This window comes from Acipenser ruthenus, chromosome 11, assembly GCF_902713425.1.
Source record: "Acipenser ruthenus chromosome 11, fAciRut3.2 maternal haplotype, whole genome shotgun sequence".
Classification (NCBI taxonomy): Eukaryota; Metazoa; Chordata; class Actinopteri; order Acipenseriformes; family Acipenseridae; genus Acipenser; species Acipenser ruthenus.
Genome location: NC_081199.1, coordinates 34291749 through 34311292, shown reverse-complemented (window position 1 = coordinate 34311292; position 19544 = coordinate 34291749). Strand labels below are relative to the sequence as shown.

Below are 19544 nucleotides of genomic sequence, written 5' to 3'. Positions count from 1 at the left end.
TTTATCTTTAAAATTTTGATTGGTTTCTCTAACTTATTTATTGCATTTCATGGTCCATTTAATAAAATGTTGCAATAGATAAATGGCAAACTGTTGAAACCATATTTTGCTGACTAATCCCCAGAATGCTGTAACAAAAAAAAAAAAAAAAAACATAAATAAATGAGTAAGCATCTGATCTGTGCTTTGATGTTAAAACTTGAAATGGCCTTATCTTTTTTTGTTACTGTACTTACAATGTTCTTGCTCTCAGACAGAAATTTATAAAAACTACAGCTTATCAAGACTGACTAGTTCTTAAATACATTTTGTTGTCCATTAGGCACTATAATTGTGGAGCAAATCAGAATTCCTTTCTAGTAAAAGAGCAGACACAAATATTACAATTGTATTAAAAAAAAAAAAAAAGTCAGGTAATTGCATTTAAATGACTTGTGCAAAGGTCTTGTTTCATTGATGGGAGCCATCTGTCCAAGCAACAGCAGCAGATTCACTACCTTTACCACTTTAATAGTGATTAATTAAACTACTAATAAGTTACATACATCACAGTTAACACAAAAAAAAAATTACCGGAGGAAATGTTATGTAACAAATTAGGATTAACAATGATAGAAAATTACTTTGCATAACTAAATATTACAGCCGTTTCTGTTCGCCATATTTCTTAATGAATTCTCTAATTAATTTAATTCACACGTTGTGCATAATTTGGAATTTAAAATGTCACTGGGTCAGATTCTACCATAGTCTTTTTCAGGCTGTCTGTTTCGACAAGAGACATATTAGCAAAACATGACCTCCATGCAAATTACACAGACCAACTGTTGTTTAATTCCAATCCCTGATTAGCATGTTCTTAAGATATCTGTAATACAATTTTAATATACAATGTTATGCGCCCGCTGTGTCATTTCCTAGAAAACTCTTCATTAAGATTACCATCTACGTTCTGATACAGTACTTATAATAAAAATGATTAATAAACACATTATCTTGGCTATAGGGATATTTCAATAGGTAACAGTAAAATAAATAAAACAAAACATGCTGAATTCTTATACTGACTGCAATTTTTAAAAACTGCTGGAAGGTGCTTATGTGAATGGTTAAAAGGGACACATTATGGTTAATGGTGGATTAAACTATGTCATTTTCCACGACATGGTTTGTATTCCACCACTTTCACAAGATAACTAAAAGTACTTTCCATCTCAAATGATCAAGTCTTCCAAGTATAAGTTGTTAAAAAGTCATTTATGAACCTAGACAAGAAAAGAACCTCCAAACTCTTATTAGCAGCCCATCAAGAAGCTCAAATACATCTTCTCATTTCCCAGTCACATACTGTATGAGGCACTGGAAAATGCAGCAACAATGATGTTGAATTTCACAGTGAACGTGAAGAGGGTTAAAATCATAGCAACGCATTTAGTTGGCACCCAGATGTAGCCCTGTCTCTAGGCTCCCACAGACACCGTATGTATAGGCCTATCAGTATGTCCACCCCCCTACACCAGATGATGTTTGTAAAAAGAGCAATTTAGCTGCCGGCAAATAAAAAAAAGCACACACACACACTTTTAACTGGAGCTGGAGGGGTTTCCTGAGGGCAATCATTTAGCAAACATTATAATAAAACTAGGGGTTAGAATTCTAAGGCCAGCCACCAAGGGATGCAGATCCGTCCCAGGTTGATCTGAGTGGGATTTTTTTTTTCTCCTAAAATTAATGACATTGAGGAGAAGTGGCAGATGCAGCAGAGGGTGCTCTAGGGATGCTGCTGTGTATGGTTACAAACTTGAACTGAGGCAGTCCAAGCTAAAGGCTTCTGAGGTCTCTACCCCCACCTAAAGGTCATATTGAAACATTACAAGTACAGTTTGATTGAATGTTCGTGACAGTGAATTGTGGACTAAATAAAGAATTACAAAACTGGAGCAGGTGCGTCATTTGTGGGGGTGGGGGGTGGGGGGGCGGCTGAGCTGGGGTGAAGCGACAGAGGCAGCCGCACCTGCTAAGTTTGCCAGAGGGTCCACCAAATGGCAGTTTCCATGAGAAGTTAAAAGGCTTAAAGGAAAGTGTTCATGCTTCGGGACATCGAAAGTGCAGCGACTAGCCTGGCAATGTAATGTTGTTGAATAAAACATTCTCTTTTTTTTTGCCTAAAACTGCAATGCTACTATGTTTTAAAATTGTTCTACCTAAAAAAGAAACGTCATAGCAACAGCCTCTCCCAAGTTATTGTGATAATTTGCATTTGCTAAAATTCAAAATTAACAATAACAGCTTTTGTGTTACAAAAAGCAAAAGAGAAATGGAGATTGTGACAGAGCATCTAGCGAGACTGGGGCTCACCCTCAACAAGGGCAAAAGCCAATTAATACCGGTGCAAAGTACGGTTTACTTGGGTCTCCGGCTGGATTCCCTTACAATGCGAGCCTACCTGTCGGACGATAGAGTGGCCAGTACAGTTGGTGTTGTGTCAGAAACTATTGGGTCTGATGGCCGCAGCTTCAGCAGCCATCAAACTGGGGTTACTCCAAGTGTGGCTCAATGCCTTCCGGCTACACTCCAAATGCGACAGACACCATTGGCTGGCCGTGTCCCGCGTATGCTGGAAAGCCTTACAATGGCAGAGGCAAGCCTCTCACCTACGCGAAGGCGTAAAGATAGGAGTGATCCACAGCCGTCAGGTGGGGACGACAGACACATCCAACTCGGGTTGGGGTGCAGTCTGGGCAGGCAGAGGAGTCTGCAGGTCCTGGTCGGGTCGATGGACATCACGGCACATAAATGCTCTGGAACTGGACCTGGGGAAAGAGGCACTTGCTATCCCTCCGGGCTGTTCATCTCCCGGGAGTGGTGAATTGGGCGGCGAACCTCCTCTCCAGGGAATAGCGAGTCCACCCTCAGGTGGTAGAGCGCATTTGGGAACGGGTCGGGAGGGCGGTCGATCTCTTTGCCATGGGAGAGAGACGACTCACTGCCAGTTGTGGTTCTCCCTCCCCAACTGCGTCGGTCTACTAGGCGTTGACGCCCTTGTGCACGAGTGGCCCAGAACACTGTCCCGCCAATACCATTGCTCCCGGCCTTCCTAGAGAAAGTTCAGAAAAAAGAGGCAATAGTTCTCCTGGTGGCCCACAGATGGCCCAGGAGAATCTGGTTTGCAAATCTTTGTCAGCTGCTGCAAGGGTAGCCCTGGGAGACCCCACTGCACATGGATCTCCTCAGTCAGGCAAGAGGCACTCTGGCACCCAAAACCAGGCAGACTCCAACTGTGGGTCTAGGCCCTGAACGGGACCATCTGTCCACCTTAGGGCTCTCAGACGTGGTTGTCAGTACACTGCAGAATGCTAGGGCATCCTCCACAAGGGCACTGTATGCCTACAAGTGGAGGTATTTTCAAAAATGGTGTATGACCAGAGGTCATGAACCAATCTATTGCCCTATAGCAGCTATTTTTGCGATATCTGCTGGAGGCGTGTAGGTCCCCCTCTACGCTGAAAGTGTACCTAGCAGTTATATCTGCATTCCATGTCCCCATTGACTCAGTTTCGCTCATATTCTGGCAAACCATTTTCTAAAGGAGCTCAGCGGCTACCTCCTCCTAGGAAGGACGTCCTCCCAGAGTGGAGTCTAGATGTGGTATTGGAGGCTCTCACTAAGGCCCCGTTTGAGTTGAAATATCTCTATGAAGACAGCCTTTTTGTTAGCCATCACCTCCGCTAAGCAGGTTAGTGAGCTACAGACTCTGTCAGTGCACAGCTCCTGTATGTGTGTTTGGGATGATGGAAACAGGGTGTCGTTACGCACGAATCCCGCTTTCCTCCCTAAGGTGGTTACGGCTTTCCACTTGAATCAATCAGTGGAACTAGAGGCCCCTCCTTTTTCTTTGGAGGAGGATCGGAGATTGAATTTCCTCTGCCCGGTTCAGGCATTGAAATGTTATGTGGATAGGACGAGAGCGCTGCGTCAGTCTGACCAGCTCTTCGTCTGTCATGGTGAAAGGAGCCTGGGTCAAACCCTCTCAAAGCAGCGACTGTCCCACTGGATTGTGGACACAGTTTCTACCCCCACCTGGGAGGGTGACCGTGTGCTCTACCAGAGGACTGGCTACGTCATGGGTCCTCTTTGGAGGTGCCTTATTGACCAATATCTGTACTGTGGCTAGCTGGGCTACTCCGCATACATTCACCAGGTTCTACCGACTCAGGTGGATCCCTCTATGCCTTTATTAAGCACAAGGGTCCTTGAGGTTGCACGCTCACACCACAAAAATGAGTTTGGTGGTAGCGAGACGTCCCTCATCTGCTGTCCACTCACACTCCCTTGCGATGGCTCTGATATACTTTCCCAAAAGTACTGTTTTTTGGTCATCTTCGAATTGAAAGGGTATAATAGGTTGTAACCCCGGTTCCCTGAAAGAGAAGATGACCAACAAACCTTGCGAGGTCGCATCACTCGCATTCGCGGGTTCAATGCAAAAGAGAAAGTGATCTCTGTGGAGTGACTACTTAATCCCTCGGTAGGCGGGAGCAAGGGCGTCACTCCCCGGAGGGGCCTATCGGCAGTTCTGACATAAAATGCTCAATAAATACCTGACCTGTGGCAGGCATAACCCCAAAAGTATTGTTGTTGGTCGTCTTCTCTTTCAGGGAACCGGGCTTACATCCGTAAACTATCGTTTTACTAATAATTCTGTTGAAGTGTTTAAGATGTGTTCTGAGAACTTGTCAGTAAAAGTGCTTAGCTTATAAGATCTATCATGTCTCAGCAACTAAGCAATAGCAAAATAATACTAGCCAGGGCTGGCATCAGTACCAGGGCAACCCGTGAAAGTGCCTGGGGCCCCGACGCCAGAGGGGGGCCAAACACATACAGAAATAAAATTGCAAATATGAGTAAATGTACTATTTCTGTGCCAGCCGTCCTACTCAAGCAGCTTTTTGACTAGAAACGTTTCACTGTCACTCAACTAAAACCTGGCATCAGCCCTGATAGCCAGTACCATTTTAACGAATTAAGAAGTTACTGAGTCGAAGAGGGGAATGAAAAGCTAAACTCGTGCCACCGGTAGTTTTTATTCTCTTTTTCAGCTGGTTCAACTCTAAAAGGATACTTGCTATTACTTATACTTATATATTACTAAAAATCATCAAGGTAGTCATCACTCTTCCAGTAACCACTGCAAGCAAGAAGCATCTGTTTTTTACAAACTTCCATGACCAAAAACTTGATTTTGATGTCCTGGTTGATATCTTCACAAAAATGAAGCATAGACAATATCTGCTGCTTCACTGGGTTTATACATGCAATGCCAGATTTTTTTTTGTTTTGTTTTGTTTTAAGTTTGTTGCAGAGTTTTATTGTTAAGGAGAGGGGGGCCCTAAATGCAAGCTTTTTGGGAAGTGATGCCCCTGAACTGAAGACTACAAAATAGAACTCCTATAGGCTGACTTATTTTATCCGTATTTCTAGGAGCTTGACCCACTGGTGAACTCTACCAGAACAGACAGAACCACCCACCCTATTAATTTGTCCTCTCCAACAAGATGAGTTCTAAATGCATGTAGCACTAAAATCTGCTGTGCAAGTATGAGTTTAAAGTAATACCAAGTTTTCAACTATCGAGAAAGACATCCTTGTACATGTTCCAAAGGGTAGGCACGCCGTGTACTGTATTAAGAATGACATAAAAGAAAACAATTCCTTTGAAAACTAAAAAGATTTACACTTCTGCACTGATGTAACCATTACATTTTATATTTTGCAGTCCAGTTGAAAATACTGTCCCAATTCTGTCCGAATGTGGTACAACTGGGTGCAGACATGCATTGGAGAGGTTCTGTAGAACAGCAGGATGATAAGGGTCATGTTAACCTACTTATTAATGCATTTTGGCTATATCTTCAGAACTAGCCACATCAGTTTCACACACATCAGGCATGTTTCGACATATGCATATGCAGGTCAAGGTACATGAATATACCAGGCTTACATGTTTTACCAGTATCTTCAGCACTGCTCATTGTACTGTTAAAAGGTGTGCCAATTATCTCAAATTCTCTGAATCTAGCTCTGTGTGTGTGTGTGTGTGTGTGTGTGTGTGTGTGTGTGTGTGTGTGTGTGTGTGTGTGTGTGTGTGTGTGTGTGTGTGTGTGTGTCTCTCTGTTTGTTTTTGTTGTAAAAGCTTCATGTTTTTGTAAGACACACCCCAAGGTGTGGCCATGCTGTCAGAGTACCAGGCAGTTGACAAACTTACTGGGAAATAAAAATGTTAAGGTACAGTATATTTATATGCATGTAATTAGCTGCTTCATCTGAAATGGAAATATGAAGACATACCTGTTAATGTATACTTTTCATATGCAAATTGACTTTGTTGTTAAAATAAGTTTTGTGTTAATGAATTAACTTTTTTTTTTTTTTTAAACAGCTCAGTTTAAAAAATAATTATTAAAATCTGTAGTTGCTATTTTTGATTGTTTACACGATGTGGTATCTCAGTTGTGGATAAAGAATATAGTTTTAAATTAACTTAAAAAGTGTCAATTTACTTCCTGTTTAATGTTTAGGAAACATTCCGACCTCACCTGACCAACATATGCATCATAATAAGCCAGTGAAAGGTATAGGTGAGCGTCTTGTTACCTGCAACACGCGATTGTTTTTTTGTTTTGTTTTGTTTTGTTTTGTGGCAAAATAAGTGGGCTCACCAAAAACATTACAACTTTTCTAAACATGCGATTCCTTTTTGCCACGTACTAATGTAAATTAAGTAAAACAGAAACCAATAATGTGTAAGTAGTTCTCGGTATGCATGCTTCAAATGTAGTTTAAAAAAAAGACGCATGCGCACAATAGAAAAAGTAAAACAAAGCTACAAGTGTTCCATCGATTGATAGGCAGCACAGTCTACTGTAATAACATGCAAGCTTCCTTCTTGCTGCAGGCAATAAAGCAAATGTCGCTCTGGGAGTGTCAGGTATTTTTTGTTCTTATTTTCATCAGAAGAGCACATGTACCGGTCAGGAAAATAAATGCTGTACCCTTTCCTCTGGTTCTGTTGAGACGTGAAAAGTAATAATATTAAAATACAAACATCTGCTTTACACGAGATAACTTGGTTTGACGGGGAGATTCAAATAGGTCCTTTGTCTGGTAAGATGTTTTTGGTTCCAGTAAAAATGTGGGCATTTGTTTAGGTGTTTTTAACGTTAAATAATAACTATATATATATATATATATATATATATATATATATATAATTTAATAATCACGTTAGTACTACTTCTTATAAGTACACACTTGATCAAAACCAGCTGCCTAATTTTTTTTTTTTTTTTTTTTTTTTGCCACGCAGGCAATCCTGTGTGTATGTTCGTTTAATTCTACAGCACAAGGATACTGTGACTGGGAGCAGACGTTCCGGATTCACGCCAGGTACACCCGGATGCATTACGTACACAGTACTTATCACGTTTATTTAGTATTTACGATATATAAAAAATAAGCACGATGAGGATACAAAAATATTTTAGAGGCAGTGGAAGAGCACTTGCATTTATTTTCATAGCGTCCGTCATTTGGTTGCTTTTTGACATGGCAGCACTCAGGATTTCATTCAGTGATGTAAACAGCAGACTTATAAAAGATGAGATAATACGAAAGGAAAGGGGGAAATATAAACCAAGAGAAGTCATGAGCAGTGCCTCTTTCCCGAACAAAAAAGCACATCGGTTCCCATTGAAAAAAAATGAAAGAAACGGAATAAATGAATCCAAAATGCAAAATGAAGTCAATAAGGTAACATTTTCTGAAACAAACAGAAATCTGACTAGAAAACAGAAACTTGGACTAAAAGTTGATACATCGCAGGAAGATGCTTTCGAAAAACAGTTAGAACAAAAACATAAGACGTTTAAAGAAAACCGTAAAAGCAGTGACGTAAAAGCGTTCGGTATTGCCACAGGCATTCCAAAAAAGACGAACATGTCTCCTAATGTAGACCAACTGGGTTTGCACGACAAAGACACAAAGATCAAATTAAAACAAGAGGCACACAATGAGGAAAATGCTACTGTAGAAATAAATCGGGATAAAAATGCTGTTGGCAAAGTAGCAGTAGACCTTGTAAAATATTTAACAAAGGCTCCCCCTGTTGGACAGAAACAAGAATTGCATTTAAACCGACCTGACAAAAAACTTGTCATTGTGGCCAGCAAAGCTCAGTCAAACAAAGCAGATGAAAAACGTGACTTGGAAAAAATTGGAATATCTCCAAAAACCAATACAGATGATAACAGAGTTCAGTTTGGACACAACCATGGGGGCAATGATGTCATTCCTCCAAAAGAACAGGTGGCCCAAGATAACGAAGAAATGAATCCCAAAACCGAAAACAACATTTCAAAGGCAATGGAAAATGTGAGTAACATCCTCAATGGGAAGCACTTTAAATCCACTTTTCTAAACGCAACGACGAAAGCTGAGACGCTGAATGTACATTTTACAATCGCAGTACAACATGATGTTGGAACTCACAAAGTGTTACAAATGGATGTAACACAAAGTCCCAGAAATCCGAATGCCCCGGGCCAGTTTGGTGAACCCGGTGTTGTTCCAAAGGACAAAGAAATGGTGGCAAAAAATAAATGGAAAGAAGGATATTTTAATGTGTATCTCAGCGACATGATCCCATTAGACAGAGCTGTTCCTGACACTAGGCCTTCTGGGTAAGTACGTTTGTATTTTTTTTGCATCAAGGTTATTTATTAACCTTAAAAAAAAAAATAAAAAAAAAACACACACACTTTTCCATTTTCTGATTGACATAAAAAATAAAGTATGTATTTTTTTATCCTGTATACATTTATAGGTGTGCTGAGAACAAAGTACACAATGACCTCCCCACCACCAGTGTGATAATGTGTTTTGTGGATGAGGTGTGGTCCACCCTTCTAAGATCTGTTCACAGTGTTCTAAATCGTTCGCCACCTCACCTCATCAAAGAGGTCATCCTAGTTGATGACTTCAGTACTAAAGGTAGGCAAAGAATGTTCAGCAGGGGTCCTTTAAGGTTTGTAGAGGTTTCTCCAGTTTCACTCTAAATACAATATTACTGCTTAGTGTTTATATATATATATATATATATATATATATATATATATATATATATATATATATATATATATATATATACTACAAACCTCTGCAAAACTTGTACTTAATATGTAGTGGTGGAAAAAATGTACACCAATTAAAGTATGCACCTATCTTTTTTATCAATAATTTCAAGTTTTCTTTGTCCTAGAATACCTGAAAGATCATTTAGACAAGTATATGTCCCAGTATCCGAAGGTCCGCATCCTTCGCCTGAAGGAGAGACAAGGTTTAATCCGAGCTAGGCTTGAAGGAGCAGCCATTGCTACAGGTAAGTCAATCTTTTGCAGCTACTGAGTTTACATATTCCCTTCACTTAATATGTTTTAATTTTATTTTTGTGGCAACAGCTAGTGAGTAAATAATATAGAAATGAACTCCTAGATGTTAGAGAGGACATTCACTGATATTCACAAATGTTATGTCTTGAGAAATAAAATAGACATTTTCTTAGCTTTCAGTTTCAGTGTTACCAACTTGCCCCCTTTTATAATTGTGCCATTTATTTGTTTGCTTCTCCTACTTTTCACATGAAAAGTCTACAAGGACACAGAGCAGCCTGTACCTCTTGCACAGTAAGGGACTGGTGAATGAAACAGCTTTGAAGCACACTAGTGTGTACCAACATGGAAGGAAAGTCGGATTTAGTGTAGTGATTTTAGGGATGGTTCAATGTTAAGGAAGCATTAGAAATGGAAAGTTGAATATATAAAAGGAGCAGTGACAAGGGCAGTGTGGAGTAGTGGTTAGGGCTCTGGACTCTTGACCGGAGGGTTGTTGGTTCAATCCCAGGTGGGGGACACTGCTGCTGTACCCTTGAGGAAGGTACTTTACCTCGATTGCTCCAGTAAAAACCCAACTGTATAAATGGGTAATTGTATGTAAAAAAATAATGTAATTGTATGTAAAAATAATATGATATCTTGTAACAATTTTAAGTCGCCCTGGATAAGGGCGTCTGCTAAGAAATAAATAATAAAAAAATAAAGTACAGTACTAAGATTTAAATAAGAGTATAAAATGTATTTTTAAAGATGCTATTTATTACTGTAGTAGTTTTATTTAATTATAAAAGTGGGTTGGTGGATATTAATGTTTCAGTTGGTGCATTTAACTAGTTTTATTATAAAACTGATTTTATTACAGGTGAAGTTTTAACATTTCTGGACTCACATATTGAATGTAACGTGGGCTGGTTAGAGCCACTTCTGGAAAGGGTGCACATGGACAGAAAAAAGGTTGCATGTCCAGTAATTGAAGTTATAAATGACAAGGATATGAGGTAATAACTATGAAGTTTAAATCATTAAATAAACACACCATATGACCTGTATTATGTATTGTGAACAGTTGGAAAAGGGATTTAGATATTCCTTGCAAATAGTATAACAGATGCTGACATTAAGTGTTTAAATTTGGTGGTTATGTAGGGGCTCATTGATAATTTTGAAGTGGTTTGAAGAACTCCGGAATTATTATTTCCATTAAAATTAATTCAATATGTTATTTAAATCAGTTTTCGAATGTCAGTGCGCAGGTCACTGTCTTATCTATTACAAGAATCTTAGTTATCCTTGTATGCAAAAAAAAAGTAGTCCTTAAAAACATAGTCCATTGTTTTATTATATAAAAAAATGTACTAACCTAATAATGACAATAATGTTTGTTGACTAGAAACAGTTGGATTCATATGTATTTTTTGTTTTCCTGTAGTTACATGATAGTTGACAACTTTCAAAGAGGCATATTCAAATGGCCCTTAGTGTTCGGATGGATGGGGATCCCTGATGAAGAAATTAAGAGAAACAACATAAAGGATTCAGACCCAATAAGGTAGGAAGTAGAGCTTTCTCATAAAAAAAAAAAGGGATTCGCTTACTTGAAGCTGTTTGCCATGGAAGTTGTAAGCACATGTGTCTTCAGTATTTTGCTGTCATCGCCTGTACCTGTGCTTGTATTTGTTATGCAGGTGTCCTGTTATGGCTGGAGGTCTGTTTTCTATAGATAAGAAATATTTCTATGAACTCGGCACGTATGACCCTGGACTTGATGTGTGGGGGGGAGAAAACATGGAGATATCTTTTAAGGTATTACAAGTGTCCTCTAAGCCACATTCTTTAGTTTTAAACAAAACTAGAATCTAAACACAAATAGTGAAATTTGATTTTATAATGGATAATGCTTTGGTTAGAGGGTTTTCAGTGTGATATTTTAAATAAATAAATAACCGTATCAAGTGATTACAAAACTTTTTCAAAGTATATGCAGTATAGCTAACGAAATAATTTCTGTAAATCTAGCATGTATTACCATTAGAGCTCCCATTTTCCTACTGTATATGAAAGATGCACACATTATGTTAAACGTCTATTTGATTTTTGTATTTATTTTTTTCATTGCACGTATAAACAATAAAACTGGTGAACATCTCTTGTGCTCTTTTCCATGCTGTACTTCCCATTGAAGGAACGCATCCAGCACGCAAGTTGCTTCTGGGAGTTTGAGTCCTTGTAGGAAAAACGATTCTAAACTTATTTGTTTGTTTGTTTTAGACAGTGACACTTCCTGGGCATGTTTTTATTTTTTTTCTAATGTATATTTCTCCAGAACTGTTTTTAATAAAATGAAACATTCTAAATGTTTTCCACGTAATTTCTTTAAAAGAACTCAAACTCTCAGAAGCTGGAGGCACTGTCTCGCATTTGAGTCGAATCGCTGCTTTTACAATGACTGATGTGTGTTCAGTTGCAGCTTCATTCCTTCATGCAACTGTAGGAAGCTGACAGGAAGTACAGCAATGACAAACCTACAAGGAGCATCTTCTCCAACAGCTTCAAATAAATTACCATTTAAAAATTCACGTTTTACCACCATTTCATATAGAAAAACCTGATACCAATGAAATATAGCAATATATATATTGGGTAAGATTTACTGAAATTATTTTGTTAGCACCATGTACTTTCAATATCGGCTGCCTAATACTTGTAGCCATCTCTTCTGTAGCAGTCACCTCCATACATATACATAAAAGATAGCTGTCCATTGATAAGTCAATTCTGTTAACAAGCCTGTTTTGCTTATTGCCCTAGATTTGGATGTGCGGAGGAGAAATAGAGATAATTCCATGCTCCAGGGTGGGCCATATCTTTAGGGGTGACAATCCCTATAAATTTCCTAAAGATCGAGTCAAAACAGTTGAGAGAAATTTGGCCCGTGTAGTTGAGGTGTGGCTGGATGATTACAAAGAGCTGTTCTATGGGCATGGCTACCACCATCTTCTGAATAAGAAACGTATGGATATTGGAGACCTGACGCAACAGAAAGAACTCCGAAAACATCTCAAGTGTAAAGACTTTAAATGGTACCTGGACAATGTCTACCCTGACTTGGATGCACCGTTAGTGAGAGCTGATGATTTGGTAAGTTTACAGTTGCTTAATTGGAATGCTTTTAAGAATATTTTTATGACAGCAATGGATGGCCTTGAAATAAGGTTGATTTCATAGGTCCTTTTTGCTATGTTATTTGGCTGATTTGATAAACCATGATCAAAGGGAAAAGGGACCTTTTCAGAGAAGAATAAAAGTACCTGTTATAGGCTATTATGTCGTGTTAGATCAGCTGTTGTATGTATTTATAGTCCTTATATATTTCAATTATGCTGTGTCATTTGTATCTATTATTATAACATGTTTATTATTTTAATTGTAGCTTTTCAATCTTGGAGTTAGAAAATGTCTTTCAATTGAGAACAGCACCCTGTCGTTCCAAGCCTGTGATCTCAACGAAAAGGTAAAATATGAAAACCTTCATTTCACTTGCTGTAAACTCTGTATTTTTCCCTATCCTAACTTTAATATAATTCAGTATTCAGGTGAGGGTACATTTTGCAGATTTTATGTATTGTTGTAGAATACTTTCCATGTGTATCCATGCAGTCCAGTAACTAAGCTAATACTGTCTTGAATCTATCCCAAGTGAGATCATATCTGTAAAAAAAAAAAAATAGCTGATCTTTCTTACACTCGTAAGGAAGCCTTGATAACAAATATATAAAGTAGCTCAATACAGTATACTGCAATGAATTAAACCACAGATAAGAGTAGTAATCAATTTAATATTAAGGTTTGCTTGAGGGAATACATTATGCAAAAATTAAAGCTGTAAAATAACTGCTGTTAGGACTATATTTATAATACATTTGACTGCCAGTAACATATGATATACAGAATTAAGTTTGAATCTGTGTTTTGCTTTCTAAAAGACACATGTGACTATCTTGGCACAGCCCTATTATAGTAGTCAACGTTTCTAAATCATTTATAAGTAGGGTATTGTATAAGTTGATTGACTTTGTTGCATATAATATGATGTATGTTTGACATATTTGTAAAATGAAATACTGAGCATGTTTTATCAACACACCAATCTTATGAAGCAGGAATGTTTATGATTCTTCCCCAGAACCAGCACTTTAACTACACTTGGTTGAGACTAATCCGTCAGCAGAACTCTTGTTTGACTGCAATAGATAAAAAAGGCACAGTGAGCCTAGAGCAGTGTGACAATGCAAAACATCATCTAAGGTGGTTGCACAAATCACTTATATTGGACCCACCGTTTGTAAGTAAAACACCTTTCTATATAAGCTTGTAGAAGGGCAAATCTGTTAATGTACAATTATACAGTATTATTATTTAGCAGACGCTAAGAAAAACAGAAAAGATGCTCATGGTGTTACAGGAAGTGAGCTTATAGAGCTCTGACTTTTAAAAAACAAAAAAGTGTCTTCACTGGAGACAAGGTGAAATTATTGTAAAAGCCATTTTAAAAAACACATTTATATACAGTTATTGACAAATATCATTTTGAGTGGTTTCTTGCTGGTTGATGATGTTTTATCCCTCATTTTAAAAATTGGTGCAAACTTTTTCCATTCAATTTTTGGTTATAATTGTGATAAAGTAACACATTGATTATCCTTAATATTATTATATTCCCTTCCCCCTCCTAGATGGACCACCTCATTTTAGAGCACCTGCAGCAGCCCGTCTGTCTTGAAGGCAGCCCCTCAGTAAATACTATTAAGATGACAATGTGTAATTCAAGCAGTCCATTTCAGAAGTGGAAGTTCACAAACTACTATGTCCAATAAACAGAACCATAGGAACCCTGGAGACTGAAAATAAAAATAATAAAAATAAAAAAACACAAGTGCCTGTTAAAATCTTCTTGGTTTACAATTTCATTTTTTTGTTTAAAAACAACTTCTGAACTCTTTTGTCAAGTCACCTGCTGTGACATGCTGTATGTGGTTTTCTTTTTTAAATGAGAGCTGCATTTTCTTGTTTCAGATTTGGAGCAGTCATACAGTATAGCGTGGTGTAGCCAGTTCTCCCCAGTCTTTACTAATTCGTCTCTAGTTTCAGTTGTTCAATCTTGATCTGTTTAGGGAAAGGCATTTGGATTTATAAAATATAACTTTAAATACATGTGGGGTTTGAGGTTAAAGTTATGAGAAATGTAAGTTTGTAAATAAACATTTGTCTTTAAAATAATACATAAAACTGCATTTGTCTTAAACAAAAATAATGCCAAAAAAGGTTTTATTTATTGAATTCTATTTAAAAAAAATGCTGTCAATGTTTTTTTTTGTCTTTCTTACATCACATAAAATGAAGCACATGTTTACAGTGTAAATGTTTTGATATTTAACAGAATGGTGTTATGTATTAAACTTATTGGTTTTGCAGAGCTCTAATCATTTGTTATGATCTTACATTATTAATTGTTCAGGGAAATTAGGTTCAATGAATCTTCTGTGTTTTTTTTTTTGTTTTTTTTTTGTTTTTTTTCTCAGGCTGACGATGTCCTTTTGACTTGATTTATATCTGTATTTATGTATATCTTACTTTTACCACCAGAGGTCACTATTGACTTAAATATATTCTTTCCTTGTGTGTAATGACCATTGTCAGATGAAGTAAATCATGTCAGTGACATAGCAAGATACTGTATGTCTCCTAAGTTGTTTGTATTTTACCATCTGTTTCTAGTATTCATAAAATAATAAATCAATGCCATTATTACTGCTTTATGTTAAAGTATTTTCATTTGTGTTTGCTCTTTTGTTCATATTCATGTTGAATTCAAATTTCAAATATCTATCAAACTACATTTGCTAGGGAGTACTTCATGAATAATATATTACAATAATATATGGTACAGTTGTTAGAAGAAACATTATTTTAAACTCAATAACATGCACAGATGAAATAAAATTAGCTTTATTTCTCATAATCTCCCTTGACTTAAAGTACAGTGAAGATTATTAGTCACAAAAAAATAACTTAATCTTCTTGTCATTAAAAAGGACATCTTTATCTCCTCCATGGTTTGTTCAGTGCCAGTAGCAAAATTCAGCACTCTACGTTAGCTAGATAAGTCACAGCACGTATTGGTATACATATATTGAGATCATACTATTCTTGCAGTTCAAAACAAATCAAACTTCAAAAGCTTCTGCTTACCAAATTCTATTACATTATTAATTTTACTGTGCTGTAAACCAGACATAAAAGCTATATCATAATACATTCCTCATTTGTTTTATTATATGCATGTGAATAGGAAACTTGCAGTGTTGTTAACCTACCTAGAATGAACCTTTCTAAGTAAAAGTAGTCTGGATATGAAGGCCATTCATCTACTCAGCTGCCCCTTTGTTAAAACAGGGATATTACTCAATGAGGCACAGGTGATATGATATACCAGTTTTACTGTTGTCAATGAATACAAATGGAAAACTTTATGGAATCAACGTTGCATAAATGTTTATTTTCACCTCCCTTTGCTAAACAAATATAGCTACTATACTACCACAAGGCAACTGATGCCTCCCATACCAGATGATATTCCCAGTTTCCACAACAGTCTCGTAGGTTTTTGTTACAATGGGTCCCATTCACAAATGTTAACATGATTTATCACTTGTGTTTTACAACATTCAAAAACAGGTTCATGAATATCAAACTATAATATGTTTTATTCATAAAAAACAGGAATGCAATAAAAAAAGATGAGTAATTCAACATTATAACATACAGCATGAGTAGTAGCATGCTTTATCAAGTTTGCATATCCCAGCTAACAGCAGCTGATAAGATAACCAGAAGACCTAAAGCAGATTATGTGTTAGTTCATGCATGCATCAATGACTCAAACTCATCAATTCTTTGCTTGGTGTTTCCTCTTCTGATTTTGCGATAGGACACTGTGTTGTACTTCGAAGAGCTATGTTTGTTGATGTCTGGCTTCTTCCCTCCCCCTGATATTTCTCCAGAAGACTGGGAACCAGGGATCGGACTAGTAGACTGAGAATCCTGAGAGCCATTTTCATGCTTTGTTCCATCCCAAGAGACCACCTCGTCATTGTAATCTTGACTCCCCTCCAAAAGTTCCTCCTGACAGAGGTCCTCCGTTCGTTCTTCTGTGGCCTCCTCCCAGCCAGCGCTATCGGCCTCTGGAGGTTCCTCTGCAGCCATTGCCTCCTCATCCCCGTTAACCTGGCTCACCCCTTTCACTGGCTCAGGGATGGCTTCCTCCACATGCTCTGTATTTCAAAGGCATGGTTAGCTTGGGAATACATACAGAGTGCAGAGTAAAGCTGGACAAACTGACCTTTTCCTACAGAACAGTGCTAATAAATTTTAATTCACTTAACGTTAACTGTTCAATATCTAAGTGCTACCATGGAAAGCCATATCCACAAAACAGTGTGTTTGATTTAATAGAGCTCCTTTTGTTATAGAATCCTGCATTTTTTTTTATGTATAATTTTAGTTTTCTGAAAAGTTAAAAGACATTTTGATAGTACAAAAGAGAGCCTTTAAGGGGTGACAACTATTGATATCATGAATAGGATGAGTCAGAAGTTACACACCATACATCATTCCCTTTGCATCTGAAGGCAAACAAAAGCTGAATGTGTGACTATTGTTCTTGACAGCTTGTCCTTGTCCAAAGCAGATGGACATGTGCCAACAACAGAGCAGTGCTTGATTCAAACAGCTACTGCATTGACATGGGATTCCTATGGTGCACAACTTCTAACTAAACCCTTATCGTAATCTACCTTTCAAACACCTCCATCTTGAATTTCGTGCTATTCAGTCTACAGGAAAACATCCAAGATGGACTAAGTTTGGCACTACTGTAATGTCTGGAAAGCAAGCCCACGTACTGTAACATTGAGGTTCAAACAACCTTCCTGGTCCAATTTGAAAAAGGCATATAAATGTTATCTGTATTACACTTGTAGGTATATATAAAAAATAGACATCTATATCAATGTTGTGGCATATACATTATACAAAGCACATGCCTCCAAACTTGCTCAGTTATTAGAAAATGTTGTGTCATGTAAATCAATCTGATTTTTAATAAGCCTCTATATTTACAATGGACTTGACAGCTTGGAAAATCAAAATAAAGCATGCAGATTGAGAACCATTTTGCAGTCCATTTTAGCACCAGAAGAAAACTATACACTAAGACTATGTCTTAACATTGAATAAACATTTATAGTGCATTTTATTACTTAATTATTCTAAACAAAAAATGAGGACAAATCCTATTCCCCCATGTTAAGTGATGATAGTCCCTCCTAAGGACAGTTTCTTACCTTCCTCCTGCTGCTTCTCATGTGTTTCTGAAGGCAGGGGCTCCACTACACTGTCCTCTACTACTGCAGCTGTTTCCTCTTGCTTTTCGACAGGAGCTTGAAACACAGTGACAAAGCAGACATGAAACACGGGGAATAGTATGAAAATGCTCTGTGTTTTTGTAAAGGGCCCTGAGATACGTTTACATGCTATTTAAATTAAAGTGGTATGGAAAAATTGGTATGGTAAAATATTTCTCTAGCAGTTAATGAAACTGGTGGTTACCTTTCTTTTCCTCAACCACTGTCTGCAGTTGAGCTTCAGAAGGAACAGAAACAGATGCAAGAACCCCAGCATCAGAAGCTGGTGTAATTATTTCAGCATCCAAAACCGGTGAATTTACATCAGCATTGCAAACAGGTGCAATAGCCTCAGGATCCAATACAGGTGCAGCAACATCAGCATCAGAACCAGCTGTCGGTTTAGGTTCAGATGGAAATAGGTCAACATCAGAAACAGGCTCAGTAACTTCAGCTTCAGGTTTGCTTACCTGAGCATAAGATTGATTCGTTTCAACATCAGTGGCAGGTTCTGTAACATCAGCTTCAGCGTCACGTGGACTTGCATCAGATTTAGGGTCATCAGATATATGTTCACTTACTTCAGCATTAGACTCAGGTTCAGTAAGATCGGTATCAGGTGCAGAAGTACTTATATTAGAATCAGACTCTGGTGAATCAGAAAACATTGCAGGTTCACTAACTTCAGCATCAGAAATAGGTGCAATAACATTCTCATCAGTTGCAGGTGTAGTTGTATCAGCATCAGAAAGGGTTGTGTTTTTATCCACTTCTACATTTTCAGGTTGAATCGCCTTGATTGCATCCCCCATTCTACCTATGGTTTGAACCACTTGTGAGTGGAATTCGGTAATTGTATTCCCTTCCAGCTCACTTGCGTTGGATATGTCGGTTGCTTCTGCTGCCATTTCCTTTAGCAGTTCCCAGACGGTTTTTGAAGGGGAAAAAAAATAAATAAATCCTGGTCTCTTTATATTTTATATTGAATGAATTTCAAATATGAAGTGCTTTTTGTTTGAGAGAAATTGATTTAATTCTTTAGTTGTATCCTGTTCACTGGTATGTCCCTGAGTGCACCAAGATGAGAACTGATTGGTAGAAGGCTCAGTAAATGTTTCTCTACCCTGCCAGATCTATCTTTCATCCAGTTGTCCAATCAAAACCCATTTAATTGGTTACAATTATGCAGTTGGATAATAAGGGAAGGCACCATCTTGCATTTTAATAAACAAATAATGCGAGGCAGTCAGGCTTTTGTGCTGGTGCGCGATGTAATTCTTTAAGCATGTTTGGCCAATGATGAACAGTGGTTTTCTGTGTAGCAATAAATGGCCCTTTGTCCACTGGCCTCAACAAGAGAAGTGATTGTCCTAATACTTTAATCTTTCCTGAGTGACCACCTTCACTCTTAACCATTTTTTGTTGGAAGATTAACATTCCAAAATAGATTAACTGGTCATGTTTGAGTAAAGTCGCATAAGCAGATCACCTCTGTGGCGTAATATATTTCTGCATGTGCAGTGCCACGTGTGCTGTATAGTGTGATTCGTCACACCTTTGTGCTCACTATTAACCTCTATTTTAGCCAGAATTAGAGAAACCGCACATTACTATTTAAAGAAAAATTGTTTAA

General features: G+C 37.7%; 2 protein-coding genes across 4 annotated transcripts; one reads left to right on the top strand and one right to left on the bottom strand.

Moving 5' to 3' along the window:
• Positions 1-6266: 6266 nt before the first annotated feature.
• Positions 6267-15254, top strand: LOC117427100 (polypeptide N-acetylgalactosaminyltransferase 5). 3 transcript variants are annotated; one of them, XM_034045473.2, is made up of 11 exons: positions 6267-6285; positions 7367-8738; positions 8882-9048; positions 9317-9436; positions 10312-10447; positions 10879-10998; positions 11135-11252; positions 12258-12587; positions 12880-12960; positions 13633-13791; positions 14183-15254. In XM_034045473.2, the coding sequence occupies exons 2-11, from the start codon at positions 7522-7524 to the stop codon at positions 14321-14323; spliced, it is 2589 nt and encodes an 862-aa protein (XP_033901364.1). In that variant the 5' UTR covers positions 6267-6285; positions 7367-7521; the 3' UTR covers positions 14324-15254. The 3 variants fall into 3 exon arrangements, with proteins under 3 accessions (XP_033901364.1, XP_033901363.1, XP_033901362.1); XM_034045472.2 differs by lacking the exon at positions 6267-6285 and adding an exon at positions 6804-6988; XM_034045471.2 differs by lacking the exon at positions 6267-6285 and adding an exon at positions 6804-7164.
• Positions 15255-15439: 185 nt separating this feature from the next.
• Positions 15440-19134, bottom strand: LOC117427101 (A-kinase anchor protein 200-like). Its single transcript, XM_034045474.3, has 3 exons — positions 18117-19134; positions 17852-17947; positions 15440-16780 (listed from the first exon to the last, which is right to left on the bottom strand). The coding sequence occupies exons 1-3, from the start codon at positions 18817-18819 to the stop codon at positions 16368-16370; spliced, it is 1212 nt and encodes a 403-aa protein (XP_033901365.3). The 5' UTR covers positions 18820-19134; the 3' UTR covers positions 15440-16367.
• Positions 19135-19544: the final 410 nt, after the last annotated feature.

Excerpts from the sequence above, each read along its gene's own strand:
- LOC117427100 (XM_034045473.2), top strand. The coding sequence starts at position 7,522 with ATGAGGATACAAAAATATTTTAGAGGCAGTGGAAGAGCACTTGCATTT. Across the intron at positions 11,253-12,257 it reads ACATGGAGATATCTTTTAAG|ATTTGGATGTGCGGAGGAGA; the intron begins GTATTACAAGTG and ends TTATTGCCCTAG. Across the intron at positions 13,792-14,182 it reads TTATATTGGACCCACCGTTT|ATGGACCACCTCATTTTAGA; the intron begins GTAAGTAAAACA and ends TCCCCCTCCTAG.
- LOC117427101 (XM_034045474.3), bottom strand. The coding sequence starts at position 18,819 with ATGGCAGCAGAAGCAACCGACATATCCAACGCAAGTGAGCTGGAAGGG. Across the intron at positions 17,948-18,116 it reads AGTGGTTGAGGAAAAGAAAG|CTCCTGTCGAAAAGCAAGAG; the intron begins GTAACCACCAGT and ends CTGTGTTTCAAG. Across the intron at positions 16,781-17,851 it reads TGAGAAGCAGCAGGAGGAAG|AGCATGTGGAGGAAGCCATC; the intron begins GTAAGAAACTGT and ends TTTGAAATACAG.